Genomic DNA, 22,311 nt, shown 5'->3' with positions numbered 1-22,311 from the left:
GGATGGAGAAAACTTGAGTAAATAGTTGAAATCAGAATTTTAAAACAAAGCTTTAAATCATAGAATGCTAAATTAATAGCATTCAAATCATATCATATATAGGAGAATGGAATAAATGTTCCCTAAACACAATAAATGTTGTTGAGCCCCTGCTATGTACAGGATATTGTGATAGGCATTTAATATCTCAGTCAGTACTCACATAATATGTACCAGGAATTCAGGACCTCATAATAATATCTAACATTTTACAGTTCACGTATGTAATTTTCTTCACAGAAGTACCCACAATGGTAAAGGAAAGTCAGATACTTTATAGGACCTGGGGATCAAATCTAAAGCAACCCCTAGAAATGTGATTTTTTTTTTTTGTCACCTTCTTTAATATTAGACATTGACAGGTATTTGAAATTGTACTCCAGAATATATCCATATTTATTTTGCTATAAGAAAGACGTTCCCCTTCTCTCCCAGTTGTTCACAAGAGAGAGATGAGCTATGTTTTACTTGTGAATTCAAGAGCCCTTTGGCACACTGCAAAATTCTCCCTCATGCATAACCTGATCTTGAAACCACAGACCTAAGGTTATATGATCCCCACAGCGGCCCTGTGACCATAGGCCAAGAGCAGATTTGCTAAGTTAGGCTTTGTCTGACTCCTTACTATTAATAAACATTATATAACAGTGTAACACATTTATCTTTTTTTCTTTGATAGCAAAATTTTTATGGTATTTATCTACTCCTAGAGGGACGTAGCCTTTCAATAATCTAAAGGTTGTTTTTCTCTGTCTTCTGCTTTTAAGAAATTTTTGTATTAATGATGGCCAGCTTAGGTTGCAACTTAATTTTAAAAGTTTCTCAAAGAAGCTCTCTTAAAAGCAGAGCCTTAAAACTCTTTCGTGTAGTTTTTAGTTTTAATTTCTCAACATTTTTTGAATTGATTTTTCTGTAGCAAAATATATTTTTGTGTACTGCAGTATCTCATTTTTGTTGAGTTTGTATTGTTGTTTTCCTTTTTGAATATATATCATGCATTATAAGAAGATGCAAACCACAAGATAATTTTTAAGAAAACTTGTCTTGGATTAGAAGTTTACTATACTGGCCTTGAGAGATTTAATAATCTTATAGCCAGAATGATTTGGACATGTACGAAATAGATTTGCATGAAAAACATTTTATAGTAAATAGAGATAGATGCAGGTATTATACTGATACACAGCATAGAGTGGGTTTAAAATGTAGCTTATAGAGTTAATCTTTCTTTAACATTTTAGGTTTGGCTTTACTTTTATCTGTACACCTTTTTATCTTTGTGGGTGAAGCAAATATAAATGTGCCAAATCCAAGTGGATAAAATAGTGTTCTAATTTCAGACTTCTTTTTTAATTTTTAGTGGTCGACCTTCTCTACTGGAGAGACATTAAGAAGACTGGAGTGGTGTTTGGTGCCAGCTTATTCCTGCTGCTTTCATTGACAGTATTCAGCATTGTGAGCGTAACGGCCTACATTGCCTTGGCCCTGCTCTCTGTGACTATCAGCTTTAGGATATATAAGGGTGTGATCCAAGCTATCCAGAAATCAGATGAAGGCCACCCATTCAGGTGAGACGTTTGGAGAACAAGGCACACTTTGGCAACACTGCAAACAAGATTTGTATTGAGACTTCCGTACTGTCTGTAGAGCAACAGGCATGCATTTTTTTACTGCTTAAAGATAATTGCAAATTTTTGCTAAATAGCTATACCAAAAGCACCTGCATTTCAGATTTCCTAAAGATCATTTAATAGGCTCATGATGGAAATGACTGGATTTATATATCATTAGCTTAACTCTACTACTTGTTAGTAATATTTATTAGAAGTAGATATTGGTTATCTGATTTTCCTTTAATGGAAACTATATATTTTAACATGGTTAGCATTAGAGAGAGTTATCTTTTTGTTATTGCTTAGATTTTATGCTGTCTGATATTAGAAATAACTTTCTTTCCAACAGCTTGTTATTCTGTTATGCGTTCTTAACATACCTGTGTCATGTCTTACCATTCCTTTTCTATCTAGTTTCTTCTCATTCCCTAGGCATTACTTTTGTATTACCCTTTGGAGAGCTTTATTTCAGCATCTATCTCTAAGCAATGACCCTCTGCCCTTATTTTCACACATGCCTACTACCATGGTGTGTCTAATGTCTAATTGCTAATGGGATGGACATACCCTATCTTGGGTCTTCTGCCCTTGCTTCATGCTCAGCATGCCCCCCCCCCCTTTAAAAATTGAAATACAGTCACATATAAAATAGTTTTTAGTACATTCACAGAATTGTACAGATATCACCATCTAATTCTAGACGTTTTCGTCACACCAAAAGATACCTCGTACCCATTAGCAGTCACTCCCCACCCAGCCCCTGACAACCACGAACTCGTCATGTCTTTAAAGGAACCCTTTTTCTCAAACTTACTAGTTTCTATCAGTAGCACCACTATTTTCCAAATTTCAGGCTCCCAGTTTTGATGTTAGCTTCGTTTTTTCCATTTCAATTTAGAAAATAACTAAATTTTGTAGTTGTTTCTACTTCAGTCTAGACCAGGAGTCCATAAACTACAGCTGCGGGCCAGATCCATTCTGCTGCCAGCTTTTGTAAATAAAGTTTTATTGGAACACAGACATAACTCAGTCATTTAGCTGCTTTCACAGTGTAATAGCAGAGTTAAATAGTTGTCACAGAGACCATATGGAATTCAAAGCCTAAAGAACTTATTACCTGGCCCTTTTAAAAAGTTTGCCTGCCTTTGGCTGGACTTCATTACCAAATTGACTTTGTGTTGCCTCAGATTACTTTAACTCTTACAGATGTTGTCAGATGAATTTGTCTTAGATAGCACTTTTATTATTTTTAGGGATAGGGGCTTTCTGTTCATTATAGGATGAAATCCAGATACCTCTGTCTTGTCTCCCATTTACCCTTCTAGGGTTTTATGACCATTTCATGCTGCCCTTTTAGCTCCCCAGATACCCTAATCTATGGTATGTTTTATTTAGTTCTGTGTTTGTTTTTAAGACCTAGCTCTTTGAAGGGGTATGTATCCCTAACTCTGGCTCAAAATGATCAGAGAATTCATTTCCTATTGCACTAAGTATAACTTTGAAATGTTCTCTAATTGTTTTGTATATGGGCGTCATTTTTTTCAGATAGGTTGTGTAAACATTTACAATATTTTGGCAAGGCAGGTATCTGGGGATGAATAAGTATGTAACTACCTGGAACATTATCCAGTTGATATTAATGGGTAAATTTAAATTGATTTTCAGACTTTATGAGAAGGGACCGACAAAATTACTTTGCTTATTGTAAAGACTGGTGATTTGTTTTTCTCTAGCATTCTCTTCATATTGATGAAGTAATTACGTTACACAAGTTTGGGGAAGAGGTTAACATTTATGAAATGGCTATTATGTGTCTGGCCTCTTACCTACAGGCTTAATTTTCAGACAGCTCTGAGATAGTTGGTGTTGCTCTTTTACGGAGGGGGAAACAGACTTGCAATTCAGTAACTTGGAATTTTAGCTTCAAAATGGCAGAGCCATATCATGCCACAAAACATGGATATGATTTTTAATTAGTTATTTTGAAATAGTTAAAAACATTGTCAATCCAAAGCTTCTGAATTATAATATAAATTGTATACATTGTTGGATTTTAAAGAAGGTTTTTGGGAAAAACTAGCTTATTCTATATTCTTTATTTCTTTAGAAACACTTCATTCTTAGCTCAACATCTAAGTCATTATAAGTCATAGTCATTATAAAGTCAGTTCAGCCAACATGCCAGTTTAAGCCTTTTGGACAGATTTTCCCTAGTTCTGCAGTCCCACTAGGGAAGACGATATTATCATATAGCTCGTATGTAATACCTGTGGTCATTAGAAAAGAGCGATGATAGTGCTGGCAGTGCATTAATATCACGTAGATGCCAGTTGAATGAATGTAAAAACCCACAGGACGTCATTGATGGAGAGCACTCCTTTGTGCCTGCTGGCCAGGCATCTTGTCTTCAGCAAGAATAAAAGCAGAATACCAACCACAGTTTTATCAGCTACATTTCTATATTTCTCAATACTGCATAAATAAGTTAGTGCTGATTTAAGGGGAGATGGAAATCTTTGACCATTTTTAACCTGGTAATAACTTAATATTTGTTGGTCGATAATGATGATCTGTGTGCTAGACCATCGTACTAGTAAAAATATATTCTTGGTCCTTAGCACTTAATACTCTAGTAGGAAAAATCTGCAAGTATACACACGTCCAAATTTCAGGGCTAGATATGGAAAATACTTTCAGAATAATATGTAAGAAAGCATTGTTAGAGTTACACAGCAGGGTCTTGGGAAAGGGCGAGAAGAGGCGGCTGTGTGTACGGGTGGCATCTGAGATGGGGCTGCTTGACTGGGTATGCTATCACTAGAAGTGAGAGGAGAGCATTGTAGATTGGAAAACTATGATCAACAAAGTCATTAAGTTTAAAAAGTGGTTGATGAATGGCTTATTTTTGGCTGCAGCAGAGTTGTGGGAAATAAGATTGGAAAGATTTAAGAGGACTCTGGTTGAAAAGTTGGGACCATAGAATCATGGAATGTCTGAGATTGATGGGATTTAGGAAGACCTATTTCTCTAATTTTATACAGAGTTGGAACTCTTTAAATGAGAAGATAAAGGTCTTTTGCAAGGTTACATAGCTAGGTAATAGCAGGTCTCCTCTAACTCCCACCTGAGTTCAACCTAAATAGCACTGTCTAGGATAGCTCAAATAAAACTAATCTGCCATTGGTTGAGGGGATGGATTAGGATGCACACAGATTAGAGACTTTTTGGAGACTGATAGAGTATTCCAGTTTGTAAATAATGAGCACTTAAACCAGAGCGATAGCATAGTGAATATAGAAACAAGCAGACATATTTGAGGCATATTGCAGAGGTAAAACATGGAGAAAAGGGGTTATCAAAGAGGACTGCTCTTTCTAGTGTAAGTAAGCAATGTCCGCTGACATGGGGTGGCGGCGAGGAGCTGAATTCGAGCTGCTTCCATTGTGTATGGGAGAATGCTCAATACTTCCGATTTGGCTCTGCTCTGCCAAAATAAAATGGCTTCTTTGAAACAGTAACTAATGAAGCAATTGCTTGCATTCCTGCCAACCTGACTTTTTTTCCCCATTAGAGTTATCTTCTTAAATTTAACAATTCCAGCTATTTCAGTATAGATTGGGCATCTAAAAGGACAGTAACTCTATTACATTTTACTGGGATTGCCACTGTTGTTTTGACAGCCATTTCATAATCTGGGGCTTCACCTATTGGGCAGTTTCCTTTACAGATTAGGCAGAGAGAGTGTAGTATTTGGAAATAAATAGGATCTTTGTTAGGAAAACTTGATGAGCCAACATAATGTCACCTTGAAGAAAAAACAAATCCATAATAATGATTGCCATTTATTGTGTATTTTTGTGTCTGATTTGTTACGCATTTTATTCATTGAATCCTTATGATAATCTCCATTCTCTAAAAGAGGAAATTGAAGGTTAGAGGGGAAGACTAACTTTTCCAAAGTTACACAGCCAAATAAGTGGCAGAGCTTAAGACTTAAGCTCAGATCAGTCTGACTTGAAAGCATATCCTTTTTTCCTTTGCACGTCAGCTGACAGCACATATCAATGAAATACCCTTTGCTTGGTGAATTTTTACATTGTGCTTAATTTGGAAACAGAAGGCTTTTATAGTAAAATATTTTATTAATGTCCTTTATAGATATATAATTGCCGAATGACAGGCATCCAGGAAAAATCACTTCAATCAGTGACCGTTATGATGTTTTTTTGTTTTCTAGGGCATATTTGGAATCTGAAGTTGCTATATCTGAGGAGTTGGTTCAGAAATACAGTAATTCTGCTCTTGGTCATGTGAACTGTGTGATAAAAGAACTCAGGCGCCTCTTCTTAGTTGACGATTTAGTTGATTCTCTGAAGGTAAGTGTATTTGCTTTTCATTTTTGACAAACCCAGAATTTAATATCAAAAGAGCTAGGAGTGTCTAATTCTATTTTTATATAAAAAAAATGAATGATAAGGATGTAATTAAATCATATTACAGTAAACCTGGGTTTCAAAATTCAGAATCCAATCATATATTTAAGATTGAGGAAAATACTTTTCCTTATAGGAAAATAATTTATAAATTCATACTTATGGAAATCATAAAAATTGAGAAAATTGAAGGGAATTTTTGATAGTAGGAGTAAATATTAGATTTAATACTAGACTTTATTTTAGAGTCTAGTACTTAATTTCTTACCTCATCTTTGAATCATATACACACATAAGCTATTTCATATCTTGGACTCTTTCTTGGCATGTTTGTTCTAGAAAAGCTTAAATATTCCAAAACACCTCAACTAATCTTCAGTTAGTAACCATTGGAATTTTTCTTTAGATTTGGATCTTACTACATAGCACCTATTAGAGTCTCACCTTGCAAATAAACTCTAAGTTCAGACTGACTCAGACTACTAACTACATGAGCTCCAACCACTGGGACTTTGGACTTTAGTGCTTTTCCTTTATGTAGAACCTGCCATTTGTTCTGTGTGTTATTGCCTGTGACTCTGCTTAAGGCAGACTCATTTCAAATCTAAGCCTTTGTGGACAGGTACTGCGGTAGTAATTGTTATAATTTTTCTTTTCCAAGAGTAATGCACTGGTTTACAATTTATCATGCAAGCCAAAGATAGTATAGCAATAGGATGGTTGGGCATTTAGACTCAGTAAAACAATTTCTGAACTGGTCAGAATAGGTTTAAATGCCCAAAATGCTTTTAACAAACATCTGAGCCTTAATAAGCCAGTAGACGGGCTTTATTCTTAGCTGTGTTTCTTCTCACAGTTTCTTTAAGACTTGGAACCCAGTTAATTACTTATAACATTAATGATAAATAATTCCGTTTTCTTTGCTTACTTTTTTTGTTTAGAGTGTTTGCATTTAGTGACTTATTCTATGCTTTGATGTCAGTCTGTAAATAAAAAGGTCATGGTTACGTTATTTAGGATGTTTGATTAACTAGTTTCAGAAGGAAACAAAAATAATTTGGAGTAAATGAAATAGAATCTTGTACATATGGGTCCTAGGAGAAACCAGTTCCTTTTCATTGAAGTGATAATTGCCTATATATAGCTTGACTATTTAGATAATATGTATGAAAAATTATTGAGGAGACGGTACCAGTGCAGTTTACGATGAAGGGTTTGTGGGTGGAAAATGATTGAGAGGAAACAAATAGCTTCAAATAACAAATGGCAATATCTGAATTTAGCAGCCAGAAATTGGTATTAGGGGGTGAGTTCAAGTAAAGGCATCATAAACTTTGATGGAGGAGAGGCACTGTTTTTGTAGACTTAATATAAGACAGATATAAACCAAAAGTCATCTTTCATGTTTGCACAGTATAGCTGTGAAGGCAGCTGTTATGCCTATAATTTCACATTTTTTCTTGAGAGAAGAGACATTCTTGAAAAAAATCTGTTTAAAAATAAATGATCTGGGAATGAGTCATTATGTTCCAGTTTTTACAAGTTTGAGTTGTAAGTTTCCACTGTAATAAAAAGAAAACTTATTTGTTCTTTCAGAATTTATTATCATCTATACACAGTCCTTTGTGTAACCAGTGATGTAGGTATGGAAATATTTGCAAGGTGCTAGAAAAGAGAAAATGTTAGAAGATGCCTGGTTACTTTAAAAACCTTTTAAATCTGTTTTTGCAAAGATGTTTGAAAGTAAGATATGAGGAAATTTTATGAATAAATGCACGTATGTTATTCACGATGAAGTTAGCATAAATCAGAGAAACTGAATTTGAAAAATTCTTACCTTGAGTGACTTTGCAATTTGAAAGTAACAGAAAGTGGCACATAATGAGATAGATTTACTTTCTGGAACACTTTATTTTTAGGAAGTTTTCTTATATTTTTAAAATGTTCTTTGTTAATATTGAGGGAGGGGGAAAGCTTGCATTAAAATTATGGTTTACTGTTTCTCCTTAAGGATTAACAGTATGTTTTAAAAGAAAAAGATAATTTATGCGAATGTTTTTCCTGAGTAGCGTGTTTTTGGAAAGCCCAGAGCTCAAGGAAGTCTGCTTGGGGGCTGCCTTCAGAGCTGCAAATAAATAACATGCACAAAGAATGAACTTTGCATTTAGGTCTCAAGACCTATTGAGGCAAAAGAATGAGGCAGGGGATGTCTTCTTTTTCTCTGGATGCAAAAGTGATGGTACAAAGCGCTTGGTAATTCAGATGCACACTTCGATTATATATATTTTTATATATATAGATATATATATATATCTATATCTATATATATATAGATATATATATATAAATATATATCTTCCTTGATAAACCTTGTGGTTCTGCCACACAGGGGGAGATTTAGTTAAACCTCTTCTTAATGTCATTGTGTGAGTAGTACAGATTCCATCTGTTCATTTCCACAGATTAAGGTCACTATAGAACATAGGATACTTGTTTTACATCTCTTACTGAGAAAAGCTGATAAACTTAACACTCCTGGCTCTTTATAAAAGTGACTTAACAGTATTCCCTTTCTAGAGCAAGTTCCTTGAGCATTTGCCACTCTTCCCCCCTCACAGTTTTTGTCTCTATAGAGAGCATTTTTTAAAAGAAAATGATTTTTCTTCTGACTCTAGTTTTTGCCTTTTAGCCACAGCAGCTAGTACGAGAGTCATATTATGTTCTCTTTCCCTAAGACAAGCAAAAAATGGTTTTCTGAATTTTTTTTTTAACTTTTTCAATGTAAAGGAAAGATCAGTTTTCCAAGTTAGACTGATTTATTTTATTTCCTTATATTCAGATTTTAAATCTGGAAAGTTTGCTGATATATAATCTCAATCTCTCCAGTTACCAGATGAATTCATGGAACACTTGAGTTTTTAAAATTCTGTCAGAAGCAGCTTTTGATTGGAATTACTTTGATTTTATGTAATTTGTAGCTAGAAAAATGGAAACCACCTTAATTTAAAGAAAATACAGTGTGAATTAGTCTCAATTTTCATTTAGAAAGCAGACTAGATCATTCTCTGGCTTATTTACAATAATAGCTTTTAAACAAAAATTTAAGAGGTTTCTCTCTAACTCACTGTCTTCATAAATGTTTAGTGTCCTCAAATTTAATCTCCATTTCTAGATTCTGGGTCACAGTTTCCACTACTTCTATTTGAAAATGTCTTTCTGAGAAATTGAAAAATTTAAAATCACTCTTGTTAGCATGTGAAACTTTTTCTTCTCCTTGCTTATTACCTTTTGAGGGGCAGTGTGAGGGAGGAGCCTGTTCTTTTAAACTTGATTAAAGAAATAACCAAACACCAGGCTCCATTAGGCCTTATGAAAAAGACCCAATTACAGATGGTGATTATTGTTGTGCCTGGTCTAGGTCTCCTGGTGTTTGACTTGGACAAGTAACATGAAATGTGTTCTACACATTTCTTCTTTTAAATTCCATATAATTATTTCGGGGTTTTTGTTTTGTTTTTGCTTCTTTGCATTTAACTACATATAAATCCTAGAAAAGCTTTCAAATGTCCATAGATTGAACAACTAAACTATTTCTCAAAAGATTAATTCTAGTCTAAAATGTTACAGGCAAAATCACTGACAAAATGTTCCTACTTCCATTTAATAAAAATTATTTCAAAGAGTATAAAATTTCACCACAGCCAAATGTTTTGACCAGTCTTCAGGCTTTGTCTTAAAGGTTATATTTTTTAAAGTGGGGGATTTGTTCGATGGAGTGCCAGACATAAGGTTGGAGGAGGAAAATCAATGAGCGGGAAGTAAAGGAGAAATGTTCTCCAGTAAAGTTAGGTTGCAAACGCTGTGTTATGTATGTATCTTTTTCTTGGAGAGTCCAATGTATTAGTTTATTAGTATCTGAGAAGTCAGAAAGAGGCTGGAGAAAAGCCTATGACAGTCCCTGCTGGCCTCAGCTTTGGGGCTTCTGGAGTAAGGCTCTGAGCTTTATTAGAAGGTTACTCCTACCTTTTGAAACTTAAATCCCAAGAAAAAGTCTAATTTTATTTACCAGACACTAGGACCAAATATTTTAGGCAAATGGTCTTTTTTTTCTGTTACGTGACTACATTCTGTATGATAGTTCTGTGACTTGAAGTGAAAATATGTTAAAATTGTAAGATTTCTACCTATAGTTGCCTGATCAGGTAACCATAATGTTCCAGAATACAATCTGAAATCTGAAAGTGAGCAAAAGGAGGCCTGAACTCCAGAAATAGATGACCCAAAAGGATATTAAAATCTAGCCCTCTGGCGCTTATGAGGTTATTAACCGTACACATTTTGACAGTTTCCTTTCTGATTTCTTTGGCTCACAGAAAAATTAGAAGGGAAATGGGCTAAGGAAAACATAGAGATAGTCAAAGTGATATTAATGAATGAGGCTAAAACTCTATAAAGAGGTCAAAAAAGGACAAATACTTTTCAGTGTTTAAAAGTGCAGGAAAAGTTTGAAAATGTCAAGATTGCCAAAGTAATATTTGAAAGTCTGTTAAGCACCCTCCCCACCCCCACCCTCATTAAAAAAATAATAAATGTTCTCTACCTCCATTGAGACATTATCTAGTAAAAATCTGCAGTTAAATTGAATTCCTCATTCCCCTGGACAAAAGACAAACAAGACATGGTCCTTTCCCTCTTTCAGTATGTATTAGACCTTCATTTTACTTTGGCCCTCTTTCCTGTCATAGAGATGACCTTTGACTTCCACAGTAAATTTACATTGGCTGTAATGTTGCAAGGTATTTGCCATGGAATAGCATAGAATTTGTAGATATCCAGAATGAAAGCTGCCTTTTTAGTTTTTTTAAAGAGTGTTTTTTGACCTTTTTTCAGCTTCTTTATGATAGCATGCACATTTTTGTTGAATTCCCATTAATGGTTACGTGATTTTGTTGTATACAGCACAGCAGATAGATTCTGGAGTCAGATAAACCGGAGATCACTGTGACCTCTGGTCTGGCAAGCGTAATCTTTCTGGATCTTGGTTTCCTCTTCTTTGGGATTAATAACAGTACTTAAGGTTTTTTTTTTTTTTGAACTGTTCAAAAAAAAGGTAGTTGCTGTTGTTGCTGTATAAGTTAGAATAATTGTGCAATTGCTCCATGCTAGTTCTTACTACCACTCCTTTCTCTTCCTTTGGTGTGTTCTCTAGTAACCCTAAGAGAACACACCAAATAATGAACCCTAATTCATTATTTTTGTTTTGGGCATCAGAAGTGTTAATTTTTCTCCAAACTTAGCTGCAACGTTTAAAAATTCTATGACAACATGTAAAAATGTCAATTTCTGGGATTTTTCTTAAAATGGGAAAATTTGGCAGCATTATTAGCCTGTAATACTTGCCTGGCAACAGTCTGGAGCTGGGTTATGGGCGCCTCCTGGAGGGAGATTGCATACGTTTGCCTCAGTCTTCACCCAGGCTTCCTCATGTGTTCATGTCACCTCTGTGGCCCCACAGACATTTTGAGGCCTGCATTTGCCCCTGCATTTGCCTCTAGAGAGCCTGTCTTTTTGGAAGAGTGTCCTCCTAGAGGCAAATACAGTGACACTTGAGCCCCTTAGATAGCTAGGTGTGAAGTCTTAGGCTTCTCTCCTTGTGGATTTGGAATGCGACCTTGTTAGTGACTTAATGACCAAATTAGGGCTTATTTTTTTGCCTGTGTGTGCTAGTATTTGAATTCTGTCATGGTAGGGTATCTATTGATAAAGCAGTTTCTTCTAAGGTGTGGCAGGTGGACTCTTTTTTTCTTTAGACTTGCGGATGGTGATAGATGAGAAAAGCTCTGTTGCTCTGTAGTGAGCTTGCTCAAGTGCAGAAGTTATATTTAGCTTCTGCAATAGGAGTCTGTAAAACTATGTGAGAGGGGGAAGGCTTGCTAACTGGAGTCATGCTTTAAACCTTTGCCGGCAGTTCTATAGCAGTTGCTAAGACCAGGTCAACTTAAATTTTTATTTTTCAGTCGACAGGTGTTAAGAATGTTTGACACTTGCTGACTTGCATCTGAGTTAAATTCAGTTGTAGGGGTAGCCAGAGTGTTGCTCTTTGTAGAACTGACGGTTGGAGAAGGAATCCAATGTGTCCTCTCTACCTGTAGTAAATATGTTTACTAGAGTTTGAACATATAATTACTGCTCAGTACCCAGCTCATAGTAGGCATTCCATCAGATTTTGTTGAATGGATACATATATGAGGAAAGGCATGCTTTAGATCAAGGGGTTCAGCAAACTATACTGTCTGGCCCATGGCCTGCTTTGTTCAACCTGAGAACTAAGAATGGTTTTTACATTTAAAAAAAATGATAGTCAAAGAATATTCAAAGATAATATTCAAAGAATATGTGACAGAGCCCTCGTGGCCCACAAAACCTAAAATGTTTATTATCTGACTGTCTTACTTTACCATTCCCTTTGTTGAATGGTGGAGCGCTCGCTCCGCCCCTCTTCGTTTACACCGCATTATATATGCCTAAATAATCACTGTAGATGGCGGTGTTGTGGGGATAACATGTTTGTTACCTGCTACATGGGGCTGAGTGATTGCCAGACACGTGAAGGCTTTTAATTGGAAGCAAAGGAATTGCTGATGAGGAATATTTAATAAAATCCAGACCGACTTTGTGTTTAAAAGTCTTCAAGAACTGCTTTGAATTGTCATTAAGTCTTTGGTACTCTATGATGTCAACAAGTTTTAGAACTGGAAGAAAACCTCAAAATTCTCTTGTCCAGCTATTCATGAATAAACTAAAGTAGGGAGAGGAAATAAAGTACTTCTCAAAATGAAACCACTTACCCAAACTGCCTTATTTGATGATAAAAAACAACAGCAGCAACAAAAAACCAGCTTTTGAGACCACGATTACTGAAGTAGGAGAGTTTAGTGATTCCCTAGCCCCTGGCGGGGAAAGTGAAAATCTTACCTAGGGCAAGTTATTAATTAACCTCTGCACTCTTGAGTGTTGGCAGCTGCTCTGGTGATGATAATAGTGCCTACCTCATAAAGTGAAGAGGAATAAATGAGTTTATATTTGTAAAGCATTTAAAACAATGCCCGGCACTAACATAAGAATTCTGTTAATGTTTGTGAAATAAGGAGACAGGGCTAAAGAATAATGGTCAGTTTTATTAATAGGCATAATGTGTGAGGAGCTCATTCTCGGGGTTAACTATGGCTATTAAAATGTGTATCATTAGGCAGTGCTGATCCTTAGTAGAATGCTAGTGATATTTTGGGGAAGGGGTGGTTTTTTTTTTTTTTTTTGGTGTTATTTTTGAAACCTGGTCTTAATAATAAGTATTCTCTGTCTTATTGTTACTTAATCAGATATGAGATTTTAATGTCTGAAGTATTCAGCACATGTAGATCTTTAAGCACTTAATTCGTTAGTACTTTAAAATCAGTTTTAATAGCAAATTCTCATGATATCTTTGCAGTGTTCCCATTTAAAAGCTAAATGCCATATTGAGAACTGGAGGGGTAAGGTGTACCTTTGGCATGTTTTCTGATCTCAAACAGAATCAACTACTTGGTAGTATAGTCTAGAGAAAATGAATCAAATCTGTTGTTTTAATTAGGATTCTAAAATTCTCAGTTGAGACTGGTGACTTAGAAGTGAAAATATCTGTATTACTTTATGAAGTCTCCAAGGAATGTACCTCTAGTAGGCTGGCATTTAGATGGAATGCTTTTATTTGAAAGCTTAAGAAATTTTACTTGCGTCTCGTTTTTAATAGGGTAACATTGTTTTCTTACAGTTTGCAGTGTTGATGTGGGTGTTTACCTATGTTGGTGCCTTGTTCAATGGTCTGACACTACTGATTTTGGGTAAGTGTACAAAAGCAATGGAATGAAAATTGCTTTAAAAGATTGTGTGCAAGGAATTTAGAGATTTTTAGTGAGGAATATCCTTATTTGTAGGAGAAATAGGACGTATATTTGCGGTTGTGATCTCTTTAAAGTGCTGATGCTGTTTATGGAAATGCCGCTTTACTTCCTGAAGACTGCTCCAGCCAGCAGTGCGAAATCAGATCAAGGGTGGCCTTATCTTTTGGTACAGTCATAAATCTACCTAACCAGGGGCACCTGTATCTGATTAAGTCTGACATGATTTGAAGCCGAATGGTTCTCGCAGCTTCCCTTGGTTAACTCATTGCTTGAGACTGGCTGCCCACCAGCAGGTGCATCCAGGAGATCCTGTGCTACTCGTTGGGAACTCTGCCTGGCAAGCTTAAGTGTTGTCAGTTTAATGGCTTTTTAGTGTTTGTTCTTTAAATCTTGCTTGTCTGTTTTAAAGATTGTGTATTTGCTTTTTCAGCTCTGATTTCACTCTTCAGCGTTCCTGTTATTTATGAACGGCATCAGGTAATTTCCTAACTGTAGGTTTCAGAATAGAGAATTTATTATGTGCAATTTACAAATGTATCAGTGCCATTTTCCCAAGTCTTATAAAATGAGAACTGTTGCAGTTGCTTATGCCTTAATTTGTTGGAGCATAGTAATAATCAGCGTCTTTAGCAATGAAAATTTTCTAATCTTTTATACCTCTTTCAGGCGCAGATAGATCATTACCTAGGACTTGCAAATAAGAATGTTAAAGATGCCATGGCTAAGTAAGTATTTAAAATCTGTTTTTTGTTCTACTAAGGTACACTGCACTTTGAGGACAGTGCAGTATTTTCATATTTCAGACATAGTAGCAAATCCGTGAGCTCCAAAGTGCAAAAGAAATGCCAAAAGATGTTTTTCTAACATTCGGATAATTGATTTCTACGTTTACTTGTGTGCATTTAAGGCTTTAAATCTAATACGGGAGGCCAAGGTAGCAAAATTATAGATTGTAGTTTGACACATAGGATTTCATTTCTCGTATAAGCTGAGTAATATTTCAGTACTTCTAGAAGCACAGCATTTTAAGAAACAAAATAAATTTTAAAATATTTACATTGCCCTTTCCCCCCTCCTTTTCATTTGTAGAATCCAAGCAAAAATCCCTGGATTGAAACGCAAAGCTGAATGAAAAAAACCAGAAATAATTAACAGTAGGAGTTTATCTTTAAAGGGGATATTCATTTGATTACATGGGAAGGGTCAGGGAACACTGAAACCTTGACATTGCAGTTTCACAGATCTTTATTTTAAGCAATGCAGTGTCTGAGGAAAATTTACCTGTCTTGACTGCCATGTGTTCATTATCTTAAGTATTGTAAGCTGCTATGTATGGATTTAAACAGTAATCATTCGTTTTTCCTATATGAGGCACTGGTGAATAAACAAAGATCTGCGAAAGCTGTATAGTATACTTTGTTGCAAGTAATCTTGCTGTATTTTGGGAATTGCAGAGAAAGTGGAACTGAAAAAAATAACCTTTTTCACAGTTTGTGTACTGTGTATGGTCTGTGTAGATTGATGCAGATTTTCTGAAATGAAATGTTTAGACGAGATCATACCAGTAAAGCAGGTGTGAAAAAGCTTGCCTTTCTGGTATGTTCTAGGTGTATCGTGAATTTTACTGTTAATTGCCAATATAAGTAAATATAGATTATATATATATATCTATATATAGTGTTTCACAAAGCTTAGACCTTTACCCTTCAACTGCCCCACAGTGCTTGATATTTCAGTTATTGGTTATATTTGTGTAGTTTCAAATACATAAGCAGAAAAACTTTCTAGGAGCACTACCCTCTGTTTTCATCATGAAACGATGCCATGCACATAGAATTCAACATAAATTTCATCGCACAGACTTACCATAGTTAATTTTGTCACATACTCTGAATCTAATGCTTCCAAAAATGTTGTTTGCAAATCTCAAACATTGTTATGCAAGAAATTATGAAGATTTATACAATTGTGGTTTAAGCTGTACTGAATTAAATCTGTGGAATGCCTTGTGAACTGTAAAAGCGAAGTAGCAATAAAGCTTATAGACTTAAAGTATGTTTGGTATTTTTGTTTCATGAAACTTCAGCAAATTAAAAGTGCACACACGGGGTAGACTGCGTCGAGCAGTGAGTCGTAGCTTGCACTCTTAGAAAAGATTTCCACTCAGTGCAGCTGTGCTTGCTTTGAAAACAAAGATTAAATTTGACACATACCAAAATGTCTTTAAATTGTGTATTTTTATACTTTGATAATTGAAAATAAATTCATGCACCAATATTTTAACATAGAATACAGTGCAAGATTTATGAACATACATAAAATCATACCATATAAATGTTTACTAATAAGATTTAAGACGTTTTCTTCACACAGACACTATTGCTCTTTAAATATAGTTGTACATGTCATCATTGTTCAATTCTTTCACTTGGTTATTTCAATGCAAGATTGAATCAGTATGAAAGGTCAATGGTACAGTATAGGCAGACTTGGTTATCACTCAGCATCACCAGTCACATGGTTACGGAAAACAATTAGGACTACACAGGGACTCTAACTGTGGGCTCAACAACCTATCAGTGGATTAATGTAAGGCATTAATAAATTGGCATATAAAAATAGCTTAATGAATGATTTGAACCATTTAGAATGCTGAAGCACTTCTGTGGCAAATATTAATCTATTTCATTGAAAATGCTTCATTTCACCTTTTCTCTAAACCAACAACTGCAATAGCCAGTAACTCAAGATCCAGAATTTTAGTTCACCAACCAGGACTCATTGGGGTGTGTGTGTGTATATATATATGTGCTCAGAGTCACTGGCCCCTCCCCTTTAGGTGTGCCGTCAGCCCCCTCCTGTAGTTAGTGGTTGGCCAAGTGTAAGGTATGATTGAGGTGGTTTAGAGATGTCTTCTGGTTAATACTGTCCAAGTCACATTCTCTTATCTAACCAACTCTGAGGAACACTAAGTGAGATTTTATTTTATAATCTTGATTTATCAAATATTGTTCAGGCTTAGTTTGTTCTGCAGAGAATATTTTTTATCCAGACTTGCCCTATATAGTTCACCAGAAGCAAACTAATGGTGTCAAGCAAACCCCACTCCGGGAGCAGTAAACCTCAAGTCATTCCATCTACTACCTTCTTAGATTTAACGAGATAAATTAGCTCATCCTTCTGGACCAGGTTGAGCTTTTTTTTTCTTTTTCTTTTTCTTTTTTTTTTTGCTTATATTTTGTAATAGAGGTTTGTTTTCGGTTCTATTCTGGATTTTGTGGGTTTGGCACTAAACATAATGAAAACCCATTCTGTTCCCTTGTTCCTGAATTCATCTTTGTTGCTCATCTTCCTATAGCCACTATTTCCCAAGCAAGTAAATGCCTTTCATTAAGGAAGCTTTGACATGAAACATGACATGGCTGACAGACCAGGAATCCGCTAAGAGTCCTGTAGCCTTCCTCAGTTTTGAACTTTTAGCACCATATGTAGAAAGATAATTTGTGGGAGGTGAGACCACAGCCCACACAACTGGAAACTTTCAAAGGCACTTAATGGATATAAAACTCTGCAAATGAAACGTTAAAAAATTAAGTTTCTCAACTTGTTTGTACATGGCTCATTTGGTTTTGAAAGCTAAACGTGAAGAACAGAGGCTGTCGTCAATAGTTCTAGTACTTCGGTGCATCTAACTTAAGCTGTCTTCAATTTACTTATTTGTAAAAATGAATATTTTTAAAGTATATAGAAACATAATAGCAAAACATCTTTTGAAAAAGTTTTGATGCAAATTAAAAGCTACATATTGGTTAGGGTAACTGAGGCTTTAAATTTTGTCAGTGGGCTACATTATCAGACAGGATTTTGTCAATGCCATTAGTACACATAGTTTTTAGTCTCGGGAACAGAGACAAATGGTCTTAACATTTCAGAACTGACCTTCCTTCTTGGCATCACGATTTTGGAGACCCCCGAGTCTGGGAGCAAGTCTCACCCCTTCAGCACCCGCTCGTGCAGTCTGCAGCGTCGGGGGCGGTCCCCAGCAGCCAGTGGCGAGGAGGTGCCCTGTCACTGCCTCCGCAGGTGCTGGCCGGGAGCAGCAGCAGCAACAAAGAGGCTTCTGCCATTTACAGACACCGCCACACAAATACACTGAAAAAGCAGAGCGAGCAGTCATTTTACATGGCTGGATACATTTTTTGTCAAGTGACAACAAACAATCTTGCCAAGTGCTCCAGAGTCAAGTTCAGGTGATTTACTGACCATATTGATGTCGATTTTTTTAAAAAAAGGATTTTGTTACCAATTAAAGACCTAGTGTCTTTTTAAAAGGTCTGTTGTCTCTTGTTATGTTTGGCTCTTTTCAGCAGCCTGGGTGTCTGTGCTGAATGTGAGGACTCTTGGCAGTTTGACCTCACTCTCTCTTGTCAGTTACTATTGAAAGAGTTTTATCAACTCCACTCGAGTTGGAGAGCCCTTTCTAGTGTCCAGCTCATAGCCAGGGATCACAACAACGCCCGTTGTGATCCCAGGGCCTAGGGGCCCTGCATTTTAAAGGTTACTCTTCAAAAGTCACCTCATATCTCCTGCACTGACTGGGGTGACCAGTTCTCTTATGTTTCTTATTGATGGCTTGTTCACCATTTGGCCGGTGCTGCTTTGGATGAGTGTTTACACTCCACAGGGAGCTGCTGTTAGTACTATCTTAAGAGCTCTAAGTGCCAGCAGCAGTTGGAGCAGCAGCTTGGAAATGGGTGTTCCATGCAGTCCATCAGCGTCCTTTGGAGCCGTTTTCTTGGGAAATTCTCTATGGTGCCTCTTCCACAACCTGAGACCAACAAAAATTATGCATTTCTTCATCCCTCCACCCCAAGAGTTTTGCTTGAGCTGGACAGAAACCAATATTTATGTTACAATAAAGACCTTGAACTACATTAGATGTGGAGAAGCTGAATGACTTGGAGTGACCCTGTCCTGGTCCTCCGCACTCCAAACAGGAAGTGCCCTTGGTGGAGGGTGAGGAGAAAGCTGCTGTAGAAATGCTGAAGAGACTGATGTCAGTCAGCTCTGGAGCAGGCTGGTAGGGGCGCTTCCAAAACACTGGGAGACCAGTCACACCTCATGGAGCAATGTGCGTGTTTTATACTGAGCAGAGGTTAAGGTCAAAAGCAGCCCTGGATCCGGAGTCCAAATAGCTGGTTGAGGTTCTCCTGCTGCTACTAAAAGTAGCACTGGGCCTAATGGCTTCATCCCTCACCTGATATGTAAAATTGGGTAACACTTGCCCTGCTTGATCCTCAGGGTGACTGAGGCTCAGTATTATTTTAAAACCTCTCTTGGTTGTGGGTTAATCATCCATCTTAACAACTCCAGTGATCAGTTCAAAGTTAAGAGTTAAAAGACTCATGGTTCAGGGTTATTCGAACTTCCTGATTATACGTGACGATAAACCCATGGGCTGTCCAAGAGCTCCGACTGAAATCAGCCATCTCGGGCCTCTCCCTACCTGTTCCTCCACCTGGCAAAGCTCAGAGCAGCTGTCACATGCCCTAGGCTTCTCACCAGTCCCTGGGCAGTGGAGACAGGCCCATCGGGATTTGGGTTGGGAGTCACCAGACTAAATAACCCTATACTTGTAAAGTTCTCATAAGATTCACTGAATTTCCCCATTTCCTATTCCCTCAGCCCCTCCATACTCTGACCCACAGGACACAGGAGGTGGGAAGCGGGGGGGCGGGGGGGAGGTCCGGGCCTGGGGAACTGGCGCCAGATTAATGAGGTTGGTACCTGCAGTCGTCTCCTCCAGCGCTAACCACATACTTGTCGTCATGAGAGAAACGGATGTTCGTCACGTGAGCTGAGTGACCAAAGTAACGCTTATGTTTGGCCTGTGAGCAAAAGTGAATGGAGACGGCTAAGAGATCCTACTCCTCCCAGCGACGACGGACCACTTCCCCTTCAAGACTCAAATCCCTCTTCCCAGAACCTTCCTTCACTCACGAGATTCCCATTTGGTCTGGATATCTGTTAGCCAGCCTTTCACCGCTTTCCTGTCTCATTCTTGCCCCACTTGTGGCCATTTAGTCTACCCTCCCACCTCCCTTCCCCTGGCTTCCAGGACTATCCCTCCAGAGGGAGATGAAAAGGTTAGGGGTTGCCAAATCTCCACAGGGCTGGCTGGAACAAGATTCATTTTGTTCTGGATTCTATGTGGCCATCTGGACGTGGCCACTGTGTCCCAGAGTGCAGAAGCACAGGGAGCCTGGAGGTGGTGCAGTGAGGTCACTGTAAGGAAGACTCACAAATTTTTCTGTGCATGGAAAGTCAAAGAGCTTCACAAGCCCAAAGTCATCTCCTGTGACAATGTTCAGGCCAGCATGGGTCACGCATGCACAGTTGACATCAGCTTTGTCTGCATTTCGTGGCCAGATGCCAATGACTTCATCTCCCAGAATGCTGTTCCAACAGGAAGGGGTGTAGAAGGAGACGTGTAAGAAGGCTTTTTGCAGTCAGGCATCCTCTCCCAGGGATATGAGGGGGAGAGGGGTATTTTACATAATGCAGTATAGCCATAAGGCTCTTCTGACACTAAGCATCTGTCCCCTCCCTGTGCACACTTGGCCCAGTTCTCACTGTTCTGCCCTGGTCACTTCACCCTGAAAAGAAAAGTCACCTTTGACTCTCTCTCTTCCCTACAGTCCTTCTGAGTGCATGTTTGTTTGAGAGAAGAGTGGGGACTTCTCCTCTGAATTGGCAAGGCACTGTTTCTTAGCGGGCTAATGGACAGTTCCAGCCCTCCTATTCCTCCCTGGTGGTTGGAGGCCTCACAGTGGGCACTTGGCCAAGAGCTGGAAGGGGCTCAGGGCTTGTAAGATGGATTACACAAAAAGACAGACTTTGTATTTCAAAAGCCCAGGTCAGATCAAAGCCAGTGGCCCAAACTAGTAGCAAGAAGCCTCCTGTCCCCAACCCCCAAGAAAAGATAGCTCTGTCTCTGAGCTGCTTCACATCCCAGCTACAAACGGGCTGAGTCTAGGACAAAGACTCCCTTGTGACCTTTTCCTCAAGAAGTGTCTTCCTCCAGTCACCTTGTCCAGGAGGCCCAGGTGATCTTCTCGATGACCATGGCTTCGGTTACCTGCTTCCCCAGGGGGACCTCATGTACCTGGCGCTTGTAGGCTCCTGTTGACACCTGCAAAGTGGAAGAAAAACCATGTTCACGGTCTCCCCTTCTCATGTGCTATTTCCCAGAACACTGGCCCAGCCTCTGCTTCCCCAGGGCTTCTCACCAAATCCAAGTTCAGCTGTAAACTGCAAAGCCTGTGGTCTGCCCATGGCAAAGTTCACATGAGCAGGGCATTTTTCATCCATTTTCTTACTACTTTCCAAAACTCTGAGACAGTGGCTGTCCAAGTGTGGTTTCTCACCAGCAGTGTCAGAATCATCTGGAAACTTGTTAGAAATGTACATGCTTGGCCCCACTCCAGACCTATAACTTAGATGGGGCTTAAGGGGGAGCTGGTCTGACCATCTGTTTAAACAAAGCCCCCAGGTGATTCTGATGCTCACTCAAGTTTGGGAATCCCTGTTTCCAGAGAACTAAGTCTTTTGGCGCGGAGGTAAGACTAGTTTTCTCGTGGACAACAGCTGATACAAATGATTCTGAAGCATCTAGGACGGACTCTTGCTTCTCTGGGGATCTTCTAGGGGAAACCAACCATTTTCCAGAAAATTGCTTCTGCCTACATCTCCAGCCCCATCTCTCCCTACTGGTGCCTCTAGCCCAGCCTCCCCAGATTTTCCTGCTGTTTATGAAATGAGCTGAGATCTTTCTCACCTCAGGCTCTCCCACAGATGGCCTGGAACAATGTTCCCACCCCTTCATTGGCTAACTCCTCCACATCCTACAGACCTGAGCTTAAACACCACTTGCGCAGAGGAAGTGAATCTAAATTCAGCACTGTTAAATGCTCCAGCAGCAGCCGGTACTTTTCCTTCTCAGCACATAATCACAATTTGTAGTTACATATATACGTGGTGATGATCTGTTTAATGCTTGTCTTCTCCATTACAGAGCAAGCTCCAGGAGAGTAGAGACCGAGACCATTTTGTCCATGTGAAAGGCACCATAGTGCCTGGTTTATTAAATATTTGATGAACGAATGCGTCTTCTCTCCTTTTACAGTGAATATCCAACTCCAGGCCAGCCACAAAGGCATAACACTTGTTCAGAGTGCTGGGGAAATTTTTCTGTCTTTAGCTGTAAGTCTCAAGAGGGGGACCCTC

General features: G+C 38.1%; 2 protein-coding genes across 10 annotated transcripts in view; one reads left to right on the top strand and one right to left on the bottom strand.

The window, feature by feature from the left end:
- RTN4 (reticulon 4) overlaps window positions 1-16,080 on the top strand; it is a 65,290-nt gene extending 49,210 nt beyond the window's left edge. For 3 of the 4 annotated variants that reach the window (XM_036225006.1, XM_036225005.1, XM_016130162.2), the window contains 6 exons: window positions 1,400-1,607; window positions 5,890-6,028; window positions 13,896-13,965; window positions 14,456-14,502; window positions 14,692-14,750; window positions 15,115-16,080. In XM_036225006.1, the coding sequence (XP_036080899.1) occupies window positions 1,400-1,607; window positions 5,890-6,028; window positions 13,896-13,965; window positions 14,456-14,502; window positions 14,692-14,750; window positions 15,115-15,157 (566 nt within the window). In that variant the 3' untranslated portion in view covers window positions 15,158-16,080. The remainder of the gene's footprint in view (window positions 1-1,399; window positions 1,608-5,889; window positions 6,029-13,895; window positions 13,966-14,455; window positions 14,503-14,691; window positions 14,751-15,114) is intronic. The other variant, XM_036225004.1, reaches the window with a different exon arrangement.
- The window catches only part of EML6 (EMAP like 6), a 220,539-nt gene continuing 211,612 nt past the window's right edge, over window positions 13,385-22,311 (bottom strand). For 3 of the 6 annotated variants that reach the window (XM_016130157.2, XM_036225002.1, XM_016130160.2), the window contains 4 exons: window positions 21,114-21,217; window positions 20,328-20,481; window positions 19,813-19,913; window positions 18,153-18,177 (listed from right to left, as the gene is read on the bottom strand). In XM_016130157.2, the coding sequence (XP_015985643.2) occupies window positions 18,153-18,177; window positions 19,813-19,913; window positions 20,328-20,481; window positions 21,114-21,217 (384 nt within the window). Of the gene's footprint in view, window positions 18,178-19,812; window positions 19,914-20,327; window positions 20,482-21,081; window positions 21,218-22,311 lie in introns of those variants that run through there. The other 3 variants (XM_016130156.2, XM_016130158.2, XM_036225003.1) reach the window with 3 other exon arrangements.

Source organism: Rousettus aegyptiacus, unplaced genomic scaffold, assembly GCF_014176215.1.
Source record: "Rousettus aegyptiacus isolate mRouAeg1 unplaced genomic scaffold, mRouAeg1.p scaffold_m13_p_7, whole genome shotgun sequence".
Taxonomy (NCBI): Eukaryota; Metazoa; Chordata; class Mammalia; order Chiroptera; family Pteropodidae; genus Rousettus; species Rousettus aegyptiacus.
This window is presented reverse-complemented; position numbering and strand designations above follow the sequence as displayed.